Source organism: Phyllobates terribilis, unplaced genomic scaffold (assembly GCF_046119375.1).
Source record: "Phyllobates terribilis strain yellow unplaced genomic scaffold, ASM4611937v1 Scaffold_14__1_contigs__length_39327217, whole genome shotgun sequence".
NCBI classification, from domain to species: domain Eukaryota; kingdom Metazoa; phylum Chordata; class Amphibia; order Anura; family Dendrobatidae; genus Phyllobates; species Phyllobates terribilis.
Window position 1 is genome coordinate 20,494,601 of NW_027362774.1, and position 25,994 is coordinate 20,520,594.

The 25,994-nt window shown below is 48.5% G+C and overlaps 1 protein-coding gene across 1 annotated transcript in view; it reads left to right on the plus strand.

Moving 5' to 3' along the window:
• IRF8 (interferon regulatory factor 8) overlaps positions 1-25,392 on the plus strand; it is a 33,965-nt gene extending 8,573 nt beyond the window's left edge. Inside the window, exons 2-9 of the mRNA XM_073659741.1 lie at positions 1,854-2,027; positions 6,121-6,304; positions 7,668-7,732; positions 8,289-8,397; positions 9,289-9,345; positions 15,697-16,077; positions 17,770-17,885; positions 23,530-25,392. Of these exons, the coding sequence (XP_073515842.1) occupies positions 1,854-2,027; positions 6,121-6,304; positions 7,668-7,732; positions 8,289-8,397; positions 9,289-9,345; positions 15,697-16,077; positions 17,770-17,885; positions 23,530-23,703 (1,260 nt within the window). The 3' untranslated portion in view covers positions 23,704-25,392. The remainder of the gene's footprint in view (positions 1-1,853; positions 2,028-6,120; positions 6,305-7,667; positions 7,733-8,288; positions 8,398-9,288; positions 9,346-15,696; positions 16,078-17,769; positions 17,886-23,529) is intronic.
• The last annotated feature ends 602 nt before the right edge of the window (positions 25,393-25,994 follow it).

Genomic DNA, 25,994 nt, shown 5'->3' on the forward strand with positions numbered 1-25,994 from the left:
GAGTATCTGTAGCTCTATATACAGGCACAGTGAGTATCTGTAGCCCTATATACAGGCACAGTGAGTATCTGTAGCCCTATATACAGCACAGTGAGTATCTGTAGCCCTATATACAGGCACAGTGAGTATCTGTAGCTCTATATACAGGCACAGTGAGTATCTGTAGCCCTATATACAGGCACAGTGAGTATCTGTAGCTCTATATACAGCACAGTGAGTATCTGTAGCTCTATATACAGCACAGTGAGTATCTGTAGCCCTATATACAGCACAGTGAGTATCTGTAGCTCTATATACAGGCACAGTGAGTATCTGTAGCTCTATATACAGCACAGTGAGTATCTGTAGCCCTATATACAGCACAGTGAGTATCTGTAGCCCTATATACAGCACAGTGAGTATCTGTAGCCCTATATACAGCACAGTGAGTATCTGTAGCCCTATATACAGCACAGTGAGTATCTGTAGCCCTATATACAGGCACAGTGAGTATCTGTAGCCCTATATACAGCACAGTGAGTATCTGTAGCCCTATATACAGCACAGTGAGTATCTGTAGTCCTATATACAGGCACAGTGAGTATGTGTAGCCCTATATACAGGCACAGTGAGTATGTGTAGCCCTATATACAGCACAGTGAGTATCTGTAGCCCTATATACAGGCACAGTGAGTATCTGTAGTCCTATATACAGGCACAGTGAGTATCTGTAGCCCTATATACAGCACAGTGAGTATCTGTAGTCCTATATACAGGCACAGTGAGTATCTGTAGCTCTATATACAGCACAGTGAGTATCTGTAGCCCTATATACAGCACAGTGAGTATCTGTAGCTCTATATACAGGCACAGTGAGTATCTGTAGTCCTATATACAGGCACAGTGAGTATCTGTAGCCCTATATACAGGCACAGTGAGTATCTGTAGCTCTATATACAGCACAGTGAGTATCTGTAGTCCTATATACAGGCACAGTGAGTATCTGTAGCTCTATATACAGGCACAGTGAGTATCTGTAGTCCTATATACAGGCACAGTGAGTATCTGTAGCCCTATATACAGCACAGTGAGTATCTGTAGTCCTATATACAGGCACAGTGAGTATCTGTAGCTCTATATACAGCACAGTGAGTATCTGTAGCCCTATATACAGCACAGTGAGTATCTGTAGCCCTATATACAGGCCCACTGACTGATTACAAGATTGTAGACACCTGTGATGATAATTAGTGGACACAACTTGATTTAACATGTCCCCTTTGTCACATTATTTTCAGGGGTACCATCATTTCTGTCCAGGCCTAATTCATGAGTTTAATGTTTTTAAAAATTCTGTGGAAGCAGAAAAGCAATGTCTGACTTTCATTTCTTCATTTTCATAGATTTTTAGTTTATTATTACTTTTGTCAGATTCAGGTTATTTCTGTGACCATTGTGGGTTTTTCTTTCATTAAACAAGGGGTACCAACAATTTTGACCATGTGTGTACCGAGCCAACACTTCCAAGAGCAGACACTGAACAAGTAGGGGATACCGAGAGATTTCAGCTCTGAAGCTGCGGAATTATTTCCTTTTCCCCAGGTTCTGTACTGTTGTGCAATCATAAGATAAAGAATAACAAACCGGCCCCCAAATTCTAGGGGCTCAGTAAAGTGAGGAGGGTCCGTCTGCAGACTTGCGTCTATATGGGAATCGCAGTCTATAGGTGACGCGACCGTTCAGCCATCAGTAAATATTGGAGCGTTCACCTCTCTCCTCGGTGTTACTAACATCCTCATATGCAGGCTCCTGTAATAATAACCACTGAGCCAGGATTGTGCGCACATTTCTTATTGTCTCCTCTTTCACGGCAGATGTGCGATCGTAACGGCGGCAGACGGCTCCGGCAGTGGCTGATCGAGCAGATCGACAGCAACATGTACCCCGGACTGGTGTGGGAAAATGACAGCAAGACGCTGTTTCGTATTCCATGGAAACACGCGGGAAAGCAGGATTATAACCAAGAAGTGGACGCCTCCATATTTAAGGTAAGGGGCGCGCGGGATCACACCTGTGGGGTCTCCACTATTCTCTACTAAACCTCTATTATCAGAATCTCTCTCTGTGTCCGGCCCGAGATGTGAATAATGGCTGAATGTTGTGTCTGTGACTCGGGTGTGAACGGAGCAGGTGAGCTGCTTTGCATCCTGCGATGCCGGGAGGAACGAGGTTAATGGGGCATTCAGGTACTTCCCTTTTACTGAGTAAATAAAATACTACACCCAGATCATCCGTGCTGGGCATATTACACCCAGATCATCCGTGCTGGGCATATTACACCCAGATCATCCGTGCTGGGCATATTACACCCAGATCATCCGTGCCGGGTACATTACACCCAGATCATCCGTGCCGGGTACGTTACACCCAGATCATCCGTGCCGGGTACGTTACACCCAGATCATCCGTGCCGGGTACGTTACACCCAGATCATCCGTGCCGGGTACGTTACACCCAGATCATCCGTGCCAGGTACGTTACACCCAGATCATCCGTGCCGGGTACATTACACCCAGATCATCCGTGCCGGGTACGTTACACCCAGATCATCCGTGCCGGGTACATTACACCCAGATCATCCGTGCCGGGTACATTACACCCAGATCATCCGTGCCGGGTACATTACACCCAGATCATCCGTGCCGGGTACATTACACCCAGATCATCCGTGCCGGGTACATTACACCCAGATCATCCGTGCCGGGTACATTACACCCAGATCATCCGTGCCGGGTACATTACACCCAGATCATCCGTGCTGGGCATATTACACCCGGATCATTCGCGCCGGGCATGTCACACCCGGATCATTCGCGCCAGGCATGTCACACCCGGATCATCCGCGTCGGGCACGTCACACGCGGATCACCAAATCAGCACAATAGAAAATTAATGAGCCAAGTACCTACTGTATTTCTACCAGAAAAGAAGTATAAAATATAACTTTTAATAATCACAGTAAAAACACCCTGTTTAGGGACAAATACGTTACACCAAAATAATACCAAATGTGTCTTTTGGACTCTTAAGTCAAAGCCCTAACCATATAAAATCATCATGCCATAGAATAATAAGGAACAATCTCGCTCGGGGTCAGAAGATCGTCCTGAGTAGTTCTAAAAAAAGGATCCCCAGATACGAGGGAAGAGTAACATTCATCTCCGGTAATATCCCAGATCAGAGAATCCCGTTAACGTTTCCTCAAACACTTGATTCATCAGGGAGCTAATAGTTACTGCAAAGCCTGGTCCACGGCGAAACTACAATACTAGACCTCCAGAGCGGTGAGGAAATCCTGGGGTCTGCAGTGACCTGATCACATCTGCACCTTGTCTGTTGTTTGCTAAGAATTGATACATTTCATCTGCAGAGTATCCAGTGAGTAACCACAATGTGGACCTCCTGTGCGGCTTCTCAGAGCCGATCATTGAGTCACTTTGTCTTTACCTGGGGCTGTAATATTTTAACTTTTTTTGTAGTTTTTATTTTGTGAAGATTCAGAAGAACTTAACGCTGCACTTATGCCTATAATGGGGGGGAGGTGGTGATACTTGGGGTCTCTATTTTTGCTTCATGTTTCAGACGCTTCCAGTTCTGTGGGTCATTCTCAGCAGAGATTCCGGTCTGTCCTGTGCCCCCTTTAGTGATTTGACGCCTATACACATATAAGGCATCCATGTGGTTACATATCCTTTGGCCCTGAGGTTACAGCCTTGTCCACAGCAGCAGCCTGAGAAGCTGATGTCTTATCTCTCTGCTCCTTTCATTCTCTGTGTAACAGAAAGTGAAAGACTCTCTGGAATTTTTATGACCTTGGGGTTTTACTGCGACACTTGATAAAGTTTCCAAGAAGATTTTCCAAAAAATACTGTAAGGAAGTGGAATGACTTCTTGAGGATCACGCTTTGCCCATCCAGATTACTCAGTAAAATGAAAATCCTATGTTATTTCATTATGCGCCTTCATTGGAGATAAGTGCAGAACCTTTAATAAGGGTTATTCCCTAAATCATAATGGGAGTTTTCTGTGTTACTCAGGTATGCCAATATAACCTATTTTTTTGAAATCTGCGCTGGTTAGCAGCTATCAGCCCCCTAATGATACCACTGCTCGGCTCTTTACCCTCTGTTGGCACTTGGTCCGTCCTCCAGTAGCTCTAATGTTGTCAGTGGAGCATGCTCAGATGCACCTAATGAGAGTGTCATGGTCAGCTCTGCTATGCACAGTTCTGTTATACTCAACTCTGCTATGTCATTCTCATCTCTGCTATTCTCAGCTCTGCTATTGTCATTTTCAGCTCTGCTATGCCATTTTCAGCTCTGCTATGCTTAGCTCTGCTATGTCATTCTCAGCTCTGCTATGCTTAGATCTGCTATGTCATTCTCAGCTCTGCTATGCTTAGCTCTGCTATGTCACTTAGCTCTGCTATGTCACTCAGCTCTGCTATGCTTAGCTCTGCTACGGCATTTTCAGCTCTGCTATGCTTAGCTCTGCTAAGTCACTCAGCTCTGCTATGCTTAGCTCTGCTATGTCATTCTCAGCTCTGCTATGCTTAGATCTGCTATGTCACTTAGCTCTGCTATGCTTAGCTCTGCTACGGCATTTTCAGCTCTGCTATGCTTAGCTCTGCTACGGCATTTTCAGCTCTGCTATGCTTAGCTCTGCTATGTCATTCTCAGCTCTGCTATGCTTAGATCTGCTATGTCACTTAGCTCTGCTATGCTTAGCTCTGCTACGGCATTTTCAGCTCTGCTATGCTTAGCTCTGCTATGTCATTCTCAGCTCTGCTATGCTTAGCTCTGCTATGTCATTCTCAGCTCTGCTATGCTTAGCTCTGCTACGTCATTTTCAGCTCTGCTACGTCATTCTCAGCTCTGCTATGTCATTCTCTGCTCTGCTATGCTTAGCTCTGCTATGTCATTGTCTGCTCTGCTATGCTTAGCTCTGCTATGTCATTTTCAGCTCTGCTATGCTTAGCTCTGCTATGTCATTCTCAGCTCTGCTATTCTCAGCTCTGCTATTCTCAGCTCTGCTATGCTTAGCTCTGCTATGCCATTTTCAGTTCTGCTATGTCATTCTCAGCTCTGTGTCATTTTCAGCTCTGCTATGTCATTCTCAGCTCTGCTATGCTTAGCTCTGCTATGTCATTGTCTGCTCTGCTATTCTCAGCTCTGCTATGTCATTTTCAGTTCTGCTATGTCATTCTCAGCTCTGCTATTCTCAGCTCTGTGTCATTCTCAGCTCTGCTGTGCACGCTGGACAGGGCTTGATCAGGTTTCCTAGAGGAGACAAGAACAGTCAATGGCACATGTTCGTACAAATATGTTTGTACACCCTCCTTCAGTCTGATTACTCTTCATGTTGATTATTTCATCTGGATATATATTTTGTAACAAAAGTAACATCATGAAATGTTTATAAATCCATGTTTGTACTAATAACGATAACCAGGCATGACAGCCAGTCCACTGCACTACTCCTCTGTTTCCCTTCTCTCTGTTCCTCACTCTCTTCTCTTTCTCTCTGAACCTCTCTATCTCTGTCAGCAATCACCCAGGAGAGCCGAGCGCGGGGCCTGCAGCACTCAGGAGGAGCAGGTGCTGCTGGGAAATGTAGTTTTAGCAGATAAGAATAGAGCCGCCCCTTCAGTTCTGTGATCCTGGATGCACAGAGGGGCAGAAGGAAAAGAAAAAGACACAAAGGAACAAGAAAGAAACTTAGTATTGATCTTGTGATTGTGGGAATAACTCTTTATTGTTACTATCTCCGTCCTCCTGTGTCTGTATGTAGTGAGACTTCTTCATGGAGATCCATCTTTTGGGATCAGCTATAGGTAATGCCTGAAGCTGTAGCATTACTATATATCCTTCTTCTTCTACTCATAAATTGGTGCAGATTTTCCTCTTGGCCGCTGCCAAATATTTTCTGGGTAAATGCATTAGACCATTCTGAGATAAGCGGTGCCGGAGGCTTAGGCAGCTGCTGATCTCGCCTTGCACTGTAGCGTTTCTGCTCTTTTGATTGATTGGAGAATAAGGGTCCCGTTAATAAAAGGCACCTGTTTCACCCCTATTGTTTTAGGCCTGGGCGATATTCAAAGGGAAATTCAAAGAAGGCGACAGAGCGGAGCCGGCCACGTGGAAGACGCGGTTACGCTGCGCCTTAAATAAAAGTCCTGACTTTGAGGAGGTGACTGACAGATCGCAGCTAGATATATCCGAGCCCTACAAAGTCTACAGGATCGTCCCAGAAGAAGAGCAGAAGGGTAAGTCGGCTGAGAAAAGACATTGTGAACCGTATCTCCTAAGAAAAATCCCAATGAAACCAAGATGGAAGCTGTGGAGACCACGACAGCGCCCACCGGAGGGGACACAGCGCTACTGGAGGGGGGGTCTGCCTGGATTACGCAGCTGATGCCCCCCAGTCCACATCCAACACCGGATATCTCCCACAATATGAGCGGGGGATTGAGACGTAAATGATGGATCAGTGTCTGCGTTAATGAGCTGCTGGTCGTTAATGAGCTGCTGGTCGTTAATGAGCTGCTGGTCGTTACTGAGCTGCTGGTCGTTAATGAGCTGCTGGTCGTTAATGAGCTGCTGGTCGTTACTGAGCTGCTGACCGTTAATGAGCTGCTGGTCGTTAATGAGCTGCTGACCGTTACTGAGCTGCTGGTCGTTACTGAGCTGCTGACCGTTACTGAGCTGCTGACCGTTACTGAGCTGCTGGTCGTTACTGAGCTGCTGGTCGTTACTGAGCTGCTGGTCGTTACTGAGCTGCTGACCGTTAATGAGCTGCTGACCGTTACTGAGCTGCTGGTCGTTACTGAGCTGCTGGTCGTTACTGAGCTGCTGACCGTTACTGAGCTGCTGACCGTTACTGAGCTGCTGACCGTTAATGAGCTGCTGGTCGTTACTGAGCTGCTGGTCGTTACTGAGCTGCTGGTCGTTAATGAGCTGCTGGTCGTTACTGAGCTGCTGACCGTTACTGAGCTGCTGACCGTTACTGAGCTGCTGACCGTTACTGAGCTGCTGACCGTTACTGAGCTGCTGACCGTTACTGAGCTGCTGACCGTTACTGAGCTGCTGACCGTTACTGAGCTGCTGGTCGTTAATGAGCTGCTGGTCGTTAATGAGCTGCTGACCGTTACTGAGCTGCTGGTCGTTAATGAGCTGCTGGTCATTACTGAGCTGTTGGTCGTTAATAAGCTGCTGACCGTTACTGAGCTGCTGACCGTTACTGAGCTGCTGGTCGTTACTGAGCTGCTGGCCGTTAATGAGCTGCTGACCGTTAATAAGCTGCTGGTCGTTAATGAGCTGCTGGTCGTTAGTAAGCTGCTGACCGTTAATGAGCTGCTGACCGTTAATGAGCTGCTAGTCGTTAATGAGCTGCTGACCGTTAATGAGCTGCTGACCGTTAATGAGCTGCTGACCGTTAATGAGCTGCTGGTCGTTAATGAGCTGCTGACCGTTAATGAGCTGCTGACCGTTAATGAGCTGCTGGTCGTTAATGAGCTGCTGGTCGTTAATGAGCTGCTGGTCGTTAATGAGCTGCTGGTCGTTAACGATCTGTTTGGCAGCAATGATTACCTCCTGGTTGACTCCTATCATTGGTTTTGCTCCTTTTAGGAAAGCTCGGGGGCGGCTGTCTGAATGACGTCACAGAAATGGAGTGCAGCCCGTCAGAAATCGAGGTGAGAAGAGAAACCGAAATAATGAGGCGGATTTGGCGCCAGTGTAGGAATGAAAGCGGCCGCTGAGCCATCACCGGACCCTCCTGCTCCATTATGGCCGCATGATCGCTGCGTCCCTGTGATGGGACCTCCGTGCACGAGTCGCCTGATACATTGTTACATTGTAACATGGTGGCAATGCGGAGACGTGCGGTGCAGGTGGATGATACACTTGTGTCCTGCGGGAGCGCGGCGGCATCGGTGATTTATATGTCCGTGAGACAGAACGCCGTGTCTGCAGTAATCCTGAAAAGACATTTTATGGAATAACCTTATGTATATGATCTAAATCCTAAACCACGCGGTGGTCCCGCAGCGCCAGACATGTCAGGAGGGGCCGCCGGTCATATAAGAAAGCAGCTGCATTCAGGTAGAAGATGCGTGTGTCCATGACTGGCAGCCCGGTGGTCTGTGGTTGATAGCGGGGTCTATATATTAATAGTAACCAGACTATAAGACGTGAGGAGACCGAGCTCCTTATTCTGGTCACATCTCCTGATTTCACTTCTCCTTGCAGACGTCTTCAGATGACTACTTGGCTATAATTAAGCGGAGTCCGTCCCCGGCGAAGGACACGTGTCAGAAGCAGATCCTGCAGGACTGGCTGCTGTACAATCACAGTGTGGGTAGGTTTATGGGCGGACAATACTTCTGGGTCACATTCGGGACCCCCTTCTCCTCCGGCTGTTACTCTACATGAAGCGTTTGCATTGATTGGTTTCTGGGTCTATGTTGACTGTCAGCGACACCCAGTGATGTGTGATTGATGGCTTGAAGACCCGGGGTCCTCCATGGGCGTAACACTACTCAGACAACACAGGGTGAGGGTAAAACAGCGTGGCAATACTTTACTGACCCACAAATCAATGTATGGAATCACGTAGAATCAAAATCTGTGTCTCTTTGGATAAAGCCATGCTACCAAGCTGATGGTCTGAAGAGAGTCTGATCTTTGATTCTCCTTGTAAAGTCTCTTTCAAATCTGCCTGCTACAGAGGCATATGTTCCTTAAATAGTTCACATTTGTTCTTTCAAGTAGACATCCACAGGGCAAGAGTTGGGGAGGATATTATTCCACAGTGCTCAGGTCTCATTGTTTGTGCATTTAATCAATTGACATAGTTGGTATAGAAGGGGGCTCTTTAAATCAACACCTAGCTTGCTTTAGTACAATATGCAATTAGCATAGTAACAAACATCATTGTTTCACGACGAAGAGAAGTCAACATTCAGGTTTATACACAATAGTATGTCCTTCTTGACCAGCCACAGAAATATACATACATTCACAAGTCAACACAAACACAATAGTGTATTTCTCTTGGCTTAGCAAATTTAGACATCTGGCTGATTAAGATAAGAAGCTATTTCGTCACAGATGGTCACGAGGTGAATGTCCCCAGGACGTTATACAGTCGTACGGTCCCTGGGACAGTCCTGAGTGTCGGCGCAGACCCGCTGGGGTTTCTCTGGATTTATAGACGTAGGAGACTGATGGCAGTTTCTGTTCCCCTTAGGTCTGCACAGTCTGGACGGCTACACAATGTACATGAATGATTCCACCGCGCCCGCCGGTAAGATGCAAAGAAAAACTCTCCAACATCTCGACAATATAATGCAGAGGTTTCTGTGCGAGGGTCAGTGTGATGGGGGGACACGGTCTCGAGGGGTCAGTGTGATGGGGGGACACGGTCTCGAGGGGTCAGTGTGATGGGGGGACACGATCTCGAGGGGTCAGTGTGATGTGAGGACGCGGTCTCGAGGGATCAGAGTGATGTGAGGACGTGGTCTCGAGGGGTCAGTGTGCTGTGAGGACGTGGTCTCGAGGGGTCAGTGTGATGTGAGGACGTGGTCTCGAGGGGTCAGTGTGATGTGAGGACGTGGTCTCGAGGGGTCAGTGTGATGTGAGGACGTGGTCTCGAGGGGTCAGAGTGATGTGAGGACGTGGTCTCGAGGGGTCAGTGTGCTGTGAGGACGTGGTCTCGAGGGGTCATTGTGATGTGAGGACGTGGTCTCGAGGGGTCAGTGTGATGTGAGGACTTGGTCTCGAGGGGTCAGTGTGATGTGAGGACGTGGTCTCGAGGGGTCAGTGTGATGTGAGGACGTGGTCTCGAGGGGTCAGAGTGATGTGAGGACGTGGTCTCGAGGGGTCAGTGTGCTGTGAGGACGTGGTCTCGAGGGGTCATTGTGATGTGAGGACGTGGTCTCGAGGGGTCAGTGTGATGTGAGGACTTGGTCTCGAGGGGTCAGTGTGATGTGAGGACGCGGTCTCGAGGGGTCAGTGTGATGTGAGGACGCGGTCTCGAGGGGTCAGTGTGATGTGGGGACGCGGTCTCGAGGGGTCAGTGTGATGAGGGGTCAGTGTGATGTGGGGACGCGGTCTCGAGGGGTCAGTGTCATGCGGGGATGCGGTCTCGAGGGGTCAGTGTGATCTAGGGACGTAGTCTTGAGGGGTCAGTGTGATGTGAGGACGTGGTCTCGAGGGGTCAGTGTGATGTGAGGATGCGGTCTCGAGGGGTCAGTGTGATGTGAGGATGCGGTCTCGAGGGGTCAGTGTGATGTGAAGATGCGGTCTCGAGGGGTCAGTGTGATGTGAGGATGCGGTCTCGAGGGGTCAGTGTGATGTGAGGACGCGGTCTCGAGGGGTCAGTGTGATGTGAGGACGCGGTCTCGAGGAGTCAGTGTGATGTGAGGACGCGGTCTCGAGGAGTCAGTGTGATGTGAGGACGCGGTCTCGAGGGGTCAGTGTGATGTGAGGACGCGGTCTCGAGGGGTCAGTGTGATGTGAGGATGCGGTCTCGAGGGGTCAGTGTGATGTGAGGATGCGGTCTCGAGGGGTCAGTGTGATGTGAGGATGCGGTGTCGAGGGGTCAGTGTGATGTGAGCATGCGGTCTCGAGGGGTCAGTGTGATGTGAGGATGCGGTCTCGAGGAGTCAGTGTGATGTGAGGATGCGGTCTCGAGGGGTCAGTGTGATGTGAGGACGCGGTCTCGAGGGGTCAGTGTGATGTGACGACGTGGTCTCGAGGAGTCAGTGTGATGTGGGGACGCAGTCTCGAGGGGTCAGTGTGATGTGAGCATGCGGTCTCGAGGGGTCAGTGTGATGTGAGGACGCGGTCTCGAGGGGTCAGTGTGATGTGAGGACGCGGTCTCGAGGGGTCAGTGTGATGTGAGGACGCGGTCTCGAGGGGTCAGTGTGATGTGAGGACGTGGTCTCGAGGGGTCAGTGTGATGTGAGGATGCGGTGTCGAGGGGTCAGTGTGATGTGAGCATGCGGTCTCGAGGGGTCAGTGTGATGTGAGGATGCGGTCTCGAGGAGTCAGTGTGATGTGAGGATGCGGTCTCGAGGGGTCAGTGTGATGTGAGGACGCGGTCTCGAGGGGTCAGTGTGATGTGAGGACGCGGTCTCGAGGGGTCAGTGTGATGTGAGGACGCGGTCTCGAGGGGTCAGTGTGATGTGAGGACGCGGTCTCGAGGGGTCAGTGTGATGTGAGGACGCGGTCTCGAGGGGTCAGTGTGATGTGAGGACGCGGTCTCGAGGGGTCAGTGTGATGTGAGGACGCGGTCTCGAGGGGTCAGTGTGATGGGGGGACGCGGGGTGATGTGAGGGGTGATGAATGTCAGGTACAGGGGTGACCATAGAGGGTCGCATTATCAGCTGCACCCTCCTTTATCACATGGAGACATGTTACAGCTTATATTTGCATTTTCTATTGTTCAGTGCTCATGTATTAGTCCTGGGATCTTCATAGACACTGCAGGTGGTTTAACGCCATTTATTATGTGAGCCCTCTAGATGGCATGGAGGGATCAGCCTGTGGCATGGAGGGATCAGCCTGTGGCATGGAGGGATCAGCCTGTGGCATGGAGGGATCAGCCTGTGGCATGGAGGCATCAGCCTGTGGCATGGAGAGATCAGCCTGTGGCATGGAGGGATCAGCCTGTGGCATGGAGGGATCAGCCTGTGGCATGGAGGGATCAGCCTGTGGCATGGAGGGATCAGCCTGTGGCATGGAGGGATCAGCCTGTGGCATGGAGGCGATCAGCCTGTGGCATGGAGGCGATCAGCCTGTGGCATGGAGGCGATCAGCCTGTGGCATGGAGGCGATCAGCCTGTGGCATGGAGGCGATCAGCCTGTGGCATGGAGGCGATCAGCCTGTGGCATGGAGGCGATCAGCCTGTGGCATGGAGGCGATCAGCCTGTGGCTGCTGAGGGATCAGCCTGTGGCTGCTGAGGGATCAGCCTGTGGCTGCTGAGGGATCAGCCTGTGGCTGCTGAGGGGTGATGGAAGCCCAGGTGGCTTTGATAGCAGCCTTCAGCTCGTCTGCATTGTGGGGTCTGGGGTCTCTCATCTTCCTCTTGACAATACCCCATAGATTCTCTATAATAGATCCTCTATGGGGTTAAGGTCAGGCGAGTTTGCTGCCAATCAAGCACAGTGATCCTGTTGTGTGTAAACCAGGTATTGGTACTTTTGGCCGTGTGGACAGGGGCCAAGTCCTGCTGGAGAATGACATTTCCATCTCCATAAAGCTTGTCGGCAGAGAAGCATGAAGAGCTGTAAAATGTCCTGGTAGACGGCTGCACTGACTTTGGTCTTGATAAAACACAGTGGACCTCCACCAGCAGATGACATGGTCCCCCAAACCATCACTGATTGTGGAGACTTCACACTAGACCTCCAGCAGCTTGGATTGTGGCCTCTCCACTCTTCCTCCAGACTCTGGGACCTTGTGGAGTGTGTCAGTGACTGCCTTCTGGACATCTGTCAAGTCAACTGTCTGCTCCATGATTGTGGAGCCTACTGAAACAGACTAAGGGACCATTTTTAACACTTAAGAAGCCATTTGCAGGTGTTTTTTGTTAACTATTCTAATTTACTGAGATAATGACTTTAGTGTTTTCATTGGCTGTAAGCCATAATCATCAACATTAACAGAAATAAACACGTGGAATAGATCACTTTGTGTGTAATGACTCTATATAATAGATCCCTCTGTGTGTAATGACTGTATATAATAGATCGCTCTGTGTGTAATGACTCTATATAATAGATCCCTCTGTGTGTAATGACTCTATATAATAGATCCCTCTGTGTGTAATGACTCTATATAATAGATCGCTCTGTGTGTAATGACTCTATATAATAGATCCCTCTGTGTGTAATGACTCTATATAATAGATCCCTCTGTGTGTAATGACTATATATAATAGATCCCTCTGTGTGTAATGACTCTATATAATAGATCGCTCTGCGTGTAATGACTCTATATAATAGATCCCTCTGTGTGTAATGACTCTATATAATAGATCCCTCTGTGTGTAATGACTATATATAATAGACCCCTCTGTGTGTAATGACTCTATATAATAGATCCCTCTGTGTGTAATGACTCTATATAATAGATCGCTCTGTGTGTAATGACTCTATATAATAGATCCCTCTGTGTGTAATGACTCTATATAATAGATCCCTCTGCGTGTAATGACTCTATATAATAGATCCCTCTGCGTGTAATGACTCTATATAATAGATCCCTCTGTGTGTAATGACTCTATATAATAGATCCCTCTGTGTGTAATGACTCTATATAATAGATCACTCTGCTTGTAATGACTCTATATAATAGATCCCTCTGTGTGTAATGACTCTATATAATAGATCCCTCTGTGTGTAATGACTCTATATAATAGATCCCTCTGCGTGTAATGACTCTATATAATAGATCCCTCTGTGTGTAATGACTCTATATAATAGATCCCTCTGCGTGTAATGACTCTATATAATAGATCACTCTGCGTGTAATGACTCTATATAATAGATCACTCTGCTTGTAATGACTCTATATAATAGATCCCTCTGTGTGTAATGACTCTATATAATAGATCCCTCTGCGTGTAATGACTCTATATAATAGATCGCTCTGCGTGTAATGACTCTATATAATAGATCCCTCTGCGTGTAATGACTCTATATAATAGATCCCTCTGCGTGTAATGACTCTATATAATAGATCCCTCTGCGTGTAATGACTCTATATAATAGATCCCTCTGTGTGTAATGACTCTATATAATAGATCCCTCTGTGTGTAATGACTCTATATAATAGATCCCTCTGTGTGTAATGACTATATAATAGATCCCTCTGTGTGTAATGACTCTATATAATAGATCCCTCTGTGTGTAATGACTCTATATAATAGATCCCTCTGTGTGTAATGACTCTATATAATAGATCCCTCTGTGTATAATGACTCTATATAATAGATCCCTCTGTGTGTAATGACTCTATATAATAGATCCCTCTGTGTGTAATGACTCTATATAATAGATCCCTCTGTGTGTAATGACTCTATATAATAGATCCCTCTGCGTGTAATGACTCTATATAATAGATCCCTCTGTGTGTAATGACTCTATATAATAGATCCCTCTGTGTGTAATGACTCTATATAATAGATCCCTCTGTGTGTAATGACTCTATATAATAGATCCCTCTGTGTGTAATGACTCTATATAATAGATCCCTCTGTGTGTAATGACTCTATATAATAGATCCCTCTGTGTGTAATGACTCTATATAATAGATCCCTCTGTGTGTAATGACTCTATATAATAGATCCCTCTGTGTGTAATGACTCTATATAATATAGGAGTTTCACTTTTTGTATTGAAGAACTGAAATAAATTAACTTTTTGGTGATATTCTAATTTAGTGAGATGCACCTGTATATGGGGTCATCCTTCTCCCTCATCTATGGGTCAGCTTTGGATTATTTCACCATTTACGCTACAGGATTTGTAATTGAGCTTTTCTAGTAACACAAGTTCTCGATAATTTTGCAGTGTAAATCAGCTGCCGATCACCGGACTAACGAGCAAAATGCTTGATTGTTGTGTGAAATGATGATCATCTGTGTGAACAGTGATCTGTAGCGCGGTCGGCCGGTGTAAACAGACTATTAATCAGCGTTCGTTTTGGTAAAGGCAGCGTTACCCATCCCTGGAGCAGGTCCTCACCGCTGGTAGACGCGGAGGTCAGGCGGGTATAATAATGCATCGCTAGGTCACATCTATACGTGCAGCCATTGAATCAGGTTACTGTTCACACTGAGCCTCAGATGTCTTATCTTTATTGATGTTACAGCTTTTCCTGTAAATTGGGTGATAAGACGAGATAAGTCCTGAATTACGGCAGCTGAGACACTATCATGACTTTTCCTGTAAGGACAGAAGCACCGGCCTCCTATCACTTTCCTTCTAGATACATCCTTGCTCTTTCCTGACTGATACATTTGTTGCATCTGTTGTTTCCATTCATTGTTCTGTTTCTTTACTTTAAAAACAAATAAATAGAAAGTATCAGATATTTGTGAAGTGTCCGGGGGGAGCGTGCGGAGCCCCGTAACTTTCCCCACTGAGTCACATAGAGGAAGCACCTGCGCTCCTGTCATGGAGGAGAACGTCCCTCGGTCACTGGAGCGCGGCGTGAAGAAACCGTGACTGCAACGTAACGCAAGAGAAACCCGGCAGGGGAAACAGCCGAGCTGCGGAAAGCTCCTGCCTGGTCACAATGTCCTCTGCTGCTCACATTTATTGTCACAGAAGCTTCGGATGTGACTTTATTTTACATCGTGTCTCAGGCATCGTTCACACCATCAGCTTTTGGTGAGTTTTTGATGTTGCAGATTTTCTGCAGCCATTATGTAAGATAGGTAAAAAAAACTCATCGTGGGAACGTCGCCTTATACTCCAGTCACATCCAAAGTTTGAGAGATTAGCTGAAGGTCCCCAAAAACATTGAAGAAGTTGTCCAAAGCAGCCAATGTGTACGGGGGCCATGACTCCCCCCATGTCCGCAGTGACCTGATGTCCTATGTCGCTTTGTATTTCCGCACTCATTTGTATCCTTCTTGTCCGCAGCAATGTCACAGATGATTATCCAGTTTTATTACGGAGGGAAAGCGGTCAGTCAGGTCACAACGACTCGGCCAGAAGGATGCCGCCTGTCCGCAGGTCACCTGGCTGGAGAGAAGGCTTTTGGGAGTGAGGCCCTAGAGAACATCCGATTCCCGTCCTCTGACTACATCGCCAGCGAGCGGCAGCGACACATCACCAAGAAACTGTTCGGACACTTGGAGAGGGGCGTCCTTTTGTATAGCAATAGACATGGGATTTTCATCAAGAGGCTCTGCCAGGGAAGAGTCTTTTGGAGTGGGAACTGCATGCCGTACAAAGACCGATCTGTCAAGCTGGAACGGGACGAGGTTATCAAGATATTCGATACCAATCAATACATAAGAGGTGAGCGGCCGACCCCACCGACACTGCTGCGGAGCGATCCGACCGACACTGCTGCGGAGCGATCCGACCGACACTGCTGCGGAGCGATCCGACCGACACTGCTGCGGAGCGATCCGACCGACACTGCTGCGGAGCGATCCGACCGACACTGCTGCGGAGCGATCCGACCGACACTGCTGCGGAGCGATCCCACCCACACTGCTGCGGAGCGATCCCTCTCACACTGCTGCGAAGCGATCCCACCCACACTGCTGCGGAGCGATCCCACCCACACTGCTGCGGAGCGATCCCACCCACACTGCTGCGGAGCGATCCCACCCACACTGCTGCGGAGCGATCCCACCCACACTGCTGCGGAGCGATCCCACCCACACTGCTGCGGAGCGATCCCACCCACACTGCTGCGGAGCGATCCCACCCACACTGCTGCGGAGCGATCCCACCCACACTGCTGCGGAGCGATCCCACCCACACTGCTGCGGAGCGATCCCACCCACACTGCTGCGAGCGATCCCACCGACACTGCTGCGGAGCGATCCCACCCACACTGCTGCGGAGCGATCCCACCCACACTGCTGCGGAGCGATCCCACCGACACTGCTGCGGAGCGATCCCACCGACACTGCTGCGGAGCGATCCCACCGACACTGCTGCGGAGCGATCCCACCGACACTGCTGCGGAGCGATCCCACCGACACTGCTGCGGAGCGATCCCACCGACACTGCTGCGGAGCGATCCCACCGACACTGCTGCGGAGCGATCCCACCGACACTGCTGCGGAGCGATCCCACCGACACTGCTGCGGAGCGATCCCACCGACACTGCTGCGGAGCGATCCCACCGACACTGCTGCGGAGCGATCCCACCGACACTGCTGCGGAGCGATCCCACCGACACTGCTGCGGAGCGATCCCACCGACACTGCTGCGGAGCGATCCCACCGACACTGCTGCGGAGCGATCCCACCGACACTGCTGCGGAGCGATCCCACCGACACTGCTGCGAAGCGATCCCACCGACACTGCTGCGGAGCGATTTCACCAACACTGCTACGGAGCGATCCCACCGGCACTGCTACGGAGCGATCCCACCGGCACTGCTGCGAAGCAATCCCACTGACACTGCTGCGAAGCAATCCCACTGACACTGCTGCGGAGCGATTTCACCGACACTGCTACGGAGCGATTTCACCGACACTGCTACGGAGCGATCCCACCGGCACTGCTGCGAAGCAATCCCACCGACACTGCTACGGAGCGATCCCACCGGCACTGCTGCGGAGCGATCCGACCGACACTGGTGCGGAGATCTGCAGGAGCTTTGTCTCAATTCCTCTTCCTTAATTCTTGTTGGCTGTAGATTAACCATTTCCTGCCAGGATGGGCTTTCGGGGTCAGTTCAGGATCCCTATTTGTTTGGCAATAGTGCAGATCGGGGCGTACTACCTGACTTATATGGCAGGAAATGTTTCTTATCTTCATGCACAAACAATGTGATGTCCTAAGGTGCCTCATAGACTTCTAAGGTCGGGAACCAGGATATAAAGCTGCTATAATCTGTAGGTGCAGGGTGCAGAATATTGTATGGGTGGGGGTCTCCATGTACAGCCAAAGTCCCCTTGATCTTCTTATAGGCTGCGTGATGTACAGATGGTGTCGCACAGTTTTCATCTCTTCTGTTGTTTCCTGCAGAATTCCAGCAGTGTTACTCCAGTCAGCTGAGACTCCCGGACAGCAAAGTCACATTGTGCTTTGGGGAAGAGTTCCCAGATACAACCCCCGTCCACATGAAGCTGATCATTGTGCAGGTGAGAAGGGCGACATGCCCATCCCAGGCTGCGTAGAGGAGGGGAAAGTCATTCACGTTACACATCATAGAGCTGACTACCGGGGCTCTACAGGAGGGGAAAGTCCTTAACGTCACGCGCCGAAATCCCCTTTTTTCAAATATACTTTCATCAGAATTTTTAAGATCTCGGTTTTATATCTAAAATTACATTTTTTTGTCACAAATGGATATTATTTTAAACCTAATAGTTTAAGATTTTTTTATTTTATTTTTATAATTTTATTTTTATGCATTTACAACTTGCAAAATAATGTCCTTTTCTAGCAGTGATCGCAGAGAGATACAGAGACTGAGAGATGCTGCGGGAAATCTCAGGCTTCTGTCATCTCATTAGAAGAGTTGATGAAGGTGGAATCACTGAGAAAATGACAGATCTTTCCTTATCTTGAAAAACAGCAGTCACAGAACAAATCACCTAACTGTATCCCATCTCTCCTTAAAAAGTGTCATCCTGAGCTGTAGGTCAGCTTTCCAATTATCTACAGCGCAGTGTGAGAACGTACCACCCTGAGCTGCAGCTCAGCTTTCCAAGTATCGACAGCACAATCTGAGAACGTATAACCCTGAGCTGAAGCTCAGCTTTCCAAGTATCGACAGCACAGTCTGAGAACTTATCATCCTGAGCTGTAGCTCAGCTTTCCATGTATCCACAGCACAGTCTGAGAACGTATCATCCTGAGCTGTAGCTCAGCTTTCCAAGTATCCACAGCACAGTCTGAGAACGTATCATCCTGAGCTGTAGCTCAGCTTTCCAAGTATCGACAGCACAGTCTGAGAACGTATCATCCTGAGCTGTAGCTCAACTTTCCAAGTATCGACAGCACAGTCTGAGAACGTATCATCCTGAGCTGTAGCTCAGCTTTTCCAGTATCCACAGCACAGTCTGAGAACGTATCATCCTGAGCTGTAGCTCAGCTTTCCATGTATCCACAGCACAGTCTGAGAACGTATCATCCTGAGCTGTAGCTCAACTTTCCAAGTATCGACATCACAGTCTGAGAACGTATCATCCTGAGCTGTAGCTCAGCTTTTCCAGTATCCACAGCACAGTCTGAGAACGTATCATCCTGAGCTGTAGCTCAGCTTTCCATGTATCCACAGCACAGTCTGAGAACGTATCATCCTGAGCTGTAGCTCAGCTTTCCAAGTATCGGCAGCACAGTCTGAGAACGTATCATCCTGAGCCGTAGCTCAGCTTTCCAAGTGTCATCAGCACAGTCTGAGAACGTATCACCCTGAGCTGTAGCTTAGCTTTCCAAGTATCGGCAGCACAGTCTGAGAATGTATCATCCTGAGCTGTAGCTCAGCTTTTCATGTATCCACAGCACAGTCTGAGAACGTATCATCCTGAGCTGTAGCTCAACTTTCCAAGTATCGACAGCACAGTCTGAGAACGTATCATCCTGAGCTGTAGCTCAGCTTTTCCAGTATCCACAGCACAGTCTGAGAACGTATCATCCTGAGCTGTAGCTCAGCTTTCCATGTATCCACAGCACAGTCTGAAAACGTATCATCCTGAGCTGTAGCTCAACTTTCCAAGTATCGACATCACAGTCTGAGAACGTATCATCCTGAGCTGTAGCTCAGCTTTTCCAGTATCCACAGCACAGTCTGAGAACGTATCATCCTGAGCTGTAGCTCAGCTTTCCATGTATCCACAGCACAGTCTGAGAACGTATCATCCTGAGCTGTAGCTCAGCTTTCCAAGTATCGGCAGCACAGTCTGAGAACGTATCATCCTGAGCCGTAGCTCAGCTTTCCAAGTGTCATCAGCACAGTCTGAGAACGTATCACCCTGAGCTGTAGCTTAGCTTTCCAAGTATCGGCAGCACAGTCTGAGAATGTATCATCCTGAGCTGTAGCTCAGCTTTTCATGTATCCACAGCACAGTCTGAGAACGTATCACCCTGAGCTGCAGCTCAGCTTTCCAAGTGTCGTCAGCACAGTCTGAGAATGTATCATCCTGAGCTGTAGCTCAGCTTTCCATGTATCCACAGCTCAGTCTGAGAACGTATCATCCTGAGCTGTACCTCAGCTTTTCATGTATTGACAGCGCAGTCTGAGAACGTATCATCCTGAGCTGTAGCTCAGCTTTTCATGTATCCACAGCACAGTCTGAGAACGTATCACCCTGAGCTGCAGCTCAGCTTTCCAAGTGTCGTCAGCACAGTCTGAGAATGTATCATCCTGAGCTGTAGCTCAGCTTTTCATGTATCCACAGCACAGTCTGAGAACGTATCACCCTGAGCTGCAGCTCAGCTTTCCAAGTGTCGTCAGCACAGTCTGAGAATGTATCATCCTGAGCTGTAGCTCAGCTTTCCATGTATCCACAGCTCAGTCTGAGAACATATCATCCTGAGCTGTAGCTCAGCTTTCCAAGTATCGGCAGCACAGTCTGAGAACGTATCAACCTGAGCCGCAGCTCAGCTTTCCAAGTGTCGTCAGCACAGTCTGAGAACGTATCATCCTGAGCTGTAGCTCTGCTTTCCATGTATCCCCAGCTCAGTCTGAGAACGTATCATCCTGAGCTGTACCTCAGCTTTTCATGTATTGACAGCGCAGTCTGAGAACGTATCATCCTGAGCTGTAGCTCTGCTTTCCATGTATCCCCAGCTCAGTCTGAGAACGTATCATCCTGAGCTGTACCTCAGCTTTTCATGTATTGACAGCGCAGTCTGCGAACGTATCATCCTGAGCTGTAGCTCAGCTTTTCCAGTATCCACAGCACAGTCTGAGAACGTATCATCCTGAGCTGTAGCTCAGCTTTCCATGTATCCACAGCACAGTCTGAGAACGTATCATCCTGAGCTGTAGCTCAACTTTCCAAGTATCGACAGCACAGTCTGAGAACGTATCATCCTGAGCTGCAGCTCAGCTTTCCAAGTGTCGTCAGCACAGTCTGAGAACGTATCATCCTGAGCTGTAGCTCAGCTTTTCCAGTATCCACAGCACAGTCTGAGAACGTATCATCCTGAGCTGTAGCTCAGCTTTCCATGTATCCACAGCACAGTCTGAGAACGTATCATCCTGAGCTGTAGCTCAACTTTCCAAGTATCGACAGCACAGTCTGAGAACGTATCATCCTGAGCTGTAGCTCAGCTTTTCCAGTATCCACAGCACAGTCTGAGAACGTATCATCCTGAGCTGTAGCTCAGCTTTCCATGTATCCACAGCACAGTCTGAGAACGTATCATCCTGAGCTGTAGCTCAGCTTTCCAAGTATCGGCAGCACAGTCTGAGAACGTATCATCCTGAGCCGTAGCTCAGCTTTTCATGTATCCACAGCACAGTCTGAGAACGTATCACCCTGAGCTGCAGCTCAGCTTTCCAAGTGTCGTCAGCACAGTCTGAGAATGTATCATCCTGAGCTGTAGCTCAGCTTTCCATGTATCCACAGCTCAGTCTGAGAACGTATCATCCTGAGCTGTACCTCAGCTTTTCATGTATTGACAGTGCAGTCTGAGAACGTATCATCCTGAGCTGTAGCTCAGCTTTTCATGTATCCACAGCACAGTCTGAGAACGTATCACCCTGAGCTGCAGCTCAGCTTTCCAAGTGTCGTCAGCACAGTCTGAGAATGTATCATCCTGAGCTGTAGCTCAGCTTTTCATGTATCCACAGCACAGTCTGAGAACGTATCACCCTGAGCTGCAGCTCAGCTTTCCAAGTGTCGTCAGCACAGTCTGAGAATGTATCATCCTGAGCTGTAGCTCAGCTTTCCATGTATCCACAGCTCAGTCTGAGAACATATCATCCTGAGCTGTAGCTCAGCTTTCCAAGTATCGGCAGCACAGTCTGAGAACGTATCACCCTGAGCCGCAGCTCAGCTTTCCAAGTGTCGTCAGCACAGTCTGAGAACGTATCATCCTGAGCTGTAGCTCTGCTTTCCATGTATCCCCAGCTCAGTCTGAGAACGTATCATCCTGAGCTGTACCTCAGCTTTTCATGTATTGACAGCGCAGTCTGAGAACGTATCATCCTGAGCTGTAGCTCTGCTTTCCATGTATCCCCAGCTCAGTCTGAGAACGTATCATCCTGAGCTGTACCTCAGCTTTTCATGTATTGACAGCGCAGTCTGAGAACGTATCATCCTGAGCTGTAGCTCAGCTTTTCATGTATCCACAGCACAGTCTGAGAACGTATCACCCTGAGCTGCAGCTCAGCTTTCCAAGTGTCGTCAGCACAGTCTGAGAATGTATCATCCTGAGCTGTAGCTCAGCTTTTCATGTATCCACAGCACAGTCTGAGAACGTATCACCCTGAGCTGCAGCTCAGCTTTCCAAGTGTCGTCAGCACAGTCTGAGAATGTATCATCCTGAGCTGTAGCTCAGCTTTCCATGTATCCACAGCTCAGTCTGAGAACATATCATCCTGAGCTGTAGCTCAGCTTTCCAAGTATCGGCAGCACAGTCTGAGAACGTATCATCCTGAGCCGCAGCTCAGCTTTCCAAGTGTCATCAGCACAGTCTGAGAACGTATCACCCTGAGCCGCAGCTCAGCTTTCCAAGTGTCGTCAGCACAGTCTGAGAACGTATCATCCTGAGCTGTAGCTCTGCTTTCCATGTATCCCCAGCTCAGTCTGAGAACGTATCATCCTGAGCTGTACCTCAGCTTTTCATGTATTGACAGCGCAGTCTGAGAACGTATCATCCTGAGCTGTAGCTCAGCTTTCCATGTATCCCCAGCTCAGTCTGAGAACGTATCATCCTGAGCTGTACCTCAGCTTTTCATGTATTGACAGCGCAGTCTGAGAACGTATCATCCTGAGCTGTAGCTCAGCTTTCCAAGTATCGGCAGCACAGTCTGAGAACGTATCATCCTGAGCTGTAGCTCAGCTTTCCAAGTATCGGCAGCACAGTCTGAGAACGTATCATCCTGAGCCGCAGCTCAGCTTTCCAAGTATCGGCAGCACAGTCTAAGAACGTATCACCCTGAGCTGTAGCTCAGCTTTTCCATTGTCAGCAGTATCTGTCTCCGAATGAACAATCACTAAGTGCATCTCATCTTTCCCTAGAAACCTGAATAAACCTTGTCCTGCTCACAGCTCAGGATCTGTTACAGTTGTTTCCAATCTTAACCTGTGAGCTAAAGAGGACTGTTACATTTTACCTATTTTGTACATTTCTCACACTTTTGGCAGAATTTTTTCTGTGAACAAAAAGTTTGCAACTTTTTTCTATAAAGGGTGCGGCTTTCAAAAAAGATACATAACCAACTAAAAGATTTACTTTTCTGGCACATGGGCTGCGCTAAGATGCACCAAGTGTGTAAGGAGACGTGCAGCTCCCGGTGCATCTAAAGACCCGTGCACATTAGACTCAGGTCGGCCAACACTGTAATGATTGTTGGGGAGGATGTCTGATTTTGACTGCCGATTGCCTTATTCTCCTGGAGATAAGAGCACTGGGCGAGCGCTCCTGTGTATGGAAGAGACGGCTGTTGCTGAACAGTCGGCCGAGGTATTGTTCGGCCAATAACGTGAACGATCGGCTAAACTCCAGCAGGTCTATTGTCCATGTCTGGTGTATAACTCAGGAGTCTGGATAAAGCCCCTTTGTCTTCATCTTCCCGTGCGTCTGACGTCTTCTCTCTGGTCTCTCTAGATTGAACAACTTGGTTTGAAGCAGCTCGCAGACAACTCCCTCAAGAGCTACAACACGGGGAGTCTGCATTTACTGCCGGACCCCCAGATGGATCCTGGGCCTCGTCTGCCGCCGGTCCCCTGCACCACCCATCAGAGGACCTTCTACAGAGAGACGCCGCAGATCACAGTCTGATCGCCTTCTTGTCCCCAAAGAACTTCTTGTACATTACAGATATGTTTATTTTTATAAGGTTTTATATTGATTCTTTGTATAGTGGGAACTGGAACACATAGGATTGAAGCCTTTGACCTCATCCTATAATTTGCCTTCTGCCTTTCTTGCATCAATCTGTAGAAATGTTCAACAAATTCTGAATTGTTTTTTCTAACATTTCTGCTTCATTCTCAGTCTTTGTGTTAATTGACTACTAAACCTAGATAGACAATCTGCGGGGCTCGGCCTCGTCACCTGCCCGTACACCGGAGATAGTGACTCCTCCATACACAGGAACAATCTGCTCCGCTAAGTGGCCACGTGTGGTCAATGGGGAGAGGGGAGAAACTCTATAGCTAGACCCCTGTTTCCCCCCCCCCCCAAACTCCTGTGTGCTCCTCCAGACTCTTCTGTCCCCTTCTGTCTTCTCTGTTCCCTCCAGAATAATCTGTCCTCTCCAGACGCCTCTACTCTCTCCAAACCCCTTTATCTTGTCAAGACCCCTCTGTCCTCCTCCAGAATCTTCTGTTCCCTCTGTACTCTTCTGTCCCCTACTTCAGATTTCTCTGTCCTCTCCTCCAGACTCCTCCGTCCCCTCCAGACCCCCTTGTTCTCTAGAGACCCCTTAATTCACTAAAGACACCACTGTCTTGTCTCCCATACTCTTTTGCCCCCTCCAGATTCATCAGTCCTCTACAGACCCCTCTGTCCACTCCAGACTCCTTAATTCACTAAAGACCCCACTGTCCTCTCCTCCAGATCCCTATGTCCTCTACTGACCCCTCTGGACTCCTTTGTCCCCTCCAGATCCCTTTATCCCCTCTAGAGCTGTTTGTCCCCTCCAGATACCTCTGTCCTCTACAGACCCCTCTTTCCCCTCCAGACCCCTTAATTCAATAAAGACCCCACTGTCCTCTCCTCCAGATCCCTCTGTCCCCTCCGGACCCCTCTGTCCCCTCCGGACCCCTTTGTCCCCTCCAGATCCCTTTGTCCTCACCGGACCCCTTTCTCCTCTCCTCCAGACCTCTATGTCCCCTCCGGGCACCTTTGTCTCCCTCCAGACCCATCTGTCCCCTCCGGATCCCTTTCTCCTCTCCAGACCCCTTTCTCCTCTCCTCCGGACCCCTCTGTCCCCTCAGGACTCCTTTGTCCTCTCCAGACTCCTCGTCCCCCTCAGGCACATCTTTTCCAACCAGAACCTTTCCCCTCTAATCTAATATTTCTTACTGTGCAGAATGTAAATAATCCGGTAAAGTGAAGGATATTTTATACCATTGTCAGAACTACTGAACGTTCCTCTTTCTCGGCGTCTGATCTGAGCGGATGTTTGCAGGATCGACGTTGCTGCTGTTCTGTACAGCAGGATTATTTAGGATTATTCATGGGGCTCCTATAGATGGGAATTGTCAGGTTTCTTTTTTGATTAAACCATGAATGCAGTAAGGAGACGGCAGCGGCGTTTTCTCACAATGCCGGCCGAGCGTTCAGCCGAAGCTTCGTGTGGCCATCAGCCATCGAATGTGACTGACCGGCCTGACGTCAGACGTCTGTGTGATGATGATTAATGCCGCACATCCCAAAATTGTGATTGTCAATAACGTGAAGATTTCTCATTTTGGGCCCAGAATCCACGTTGTGCAGAGCTCCGGGATCGGCCGCGTCTCCGATACATTTACATTATCTGTCACTTTGTATTTATTTTGCATCTGTTGCTTATAAATAAAATATTCTTTTATCTTTCTTCCTGTAGAGTCATTTAATAACTTCTCAGTCACAGACAAGTTAAATGTTAGGAAAAAAAAAGAAGCAGAGATCCTATATATACCGCCTGCGATCTGCCGATTTTGGACTTTAGTTTCAGATTCTCCCCATCGCTCGCAGCGCAGTATATAACACCATGTTAGTGCTTTACGTCCGGCCACCTGGGGATGATAAAAGATCTACAGCAATTTCTGTTTTAAAGGGATATCCCCCAAAATCAGGTTCTCTCTGTGACCCTGATAGCTGCTAATTGTGCAATGAACGTTTTCTAAGATACTTTGTATTTAATTTCCACATCAAGTCTGTAAGTGACCGGGGACATTACTAGGTTGATGGTTGAATCATTACACTGACGAACCAAACACATCTGAAGCCCCAAATACACATTAGATAGAAGTCAGACAGACCCCCAATTTCTGCAGGAGTAACTGACCATGTAATGTGTATGGGGGGCTTCCACCTACCACCCTGGAGAGATCAGTCTGATAGGGGCGATGCGACTGTCACTG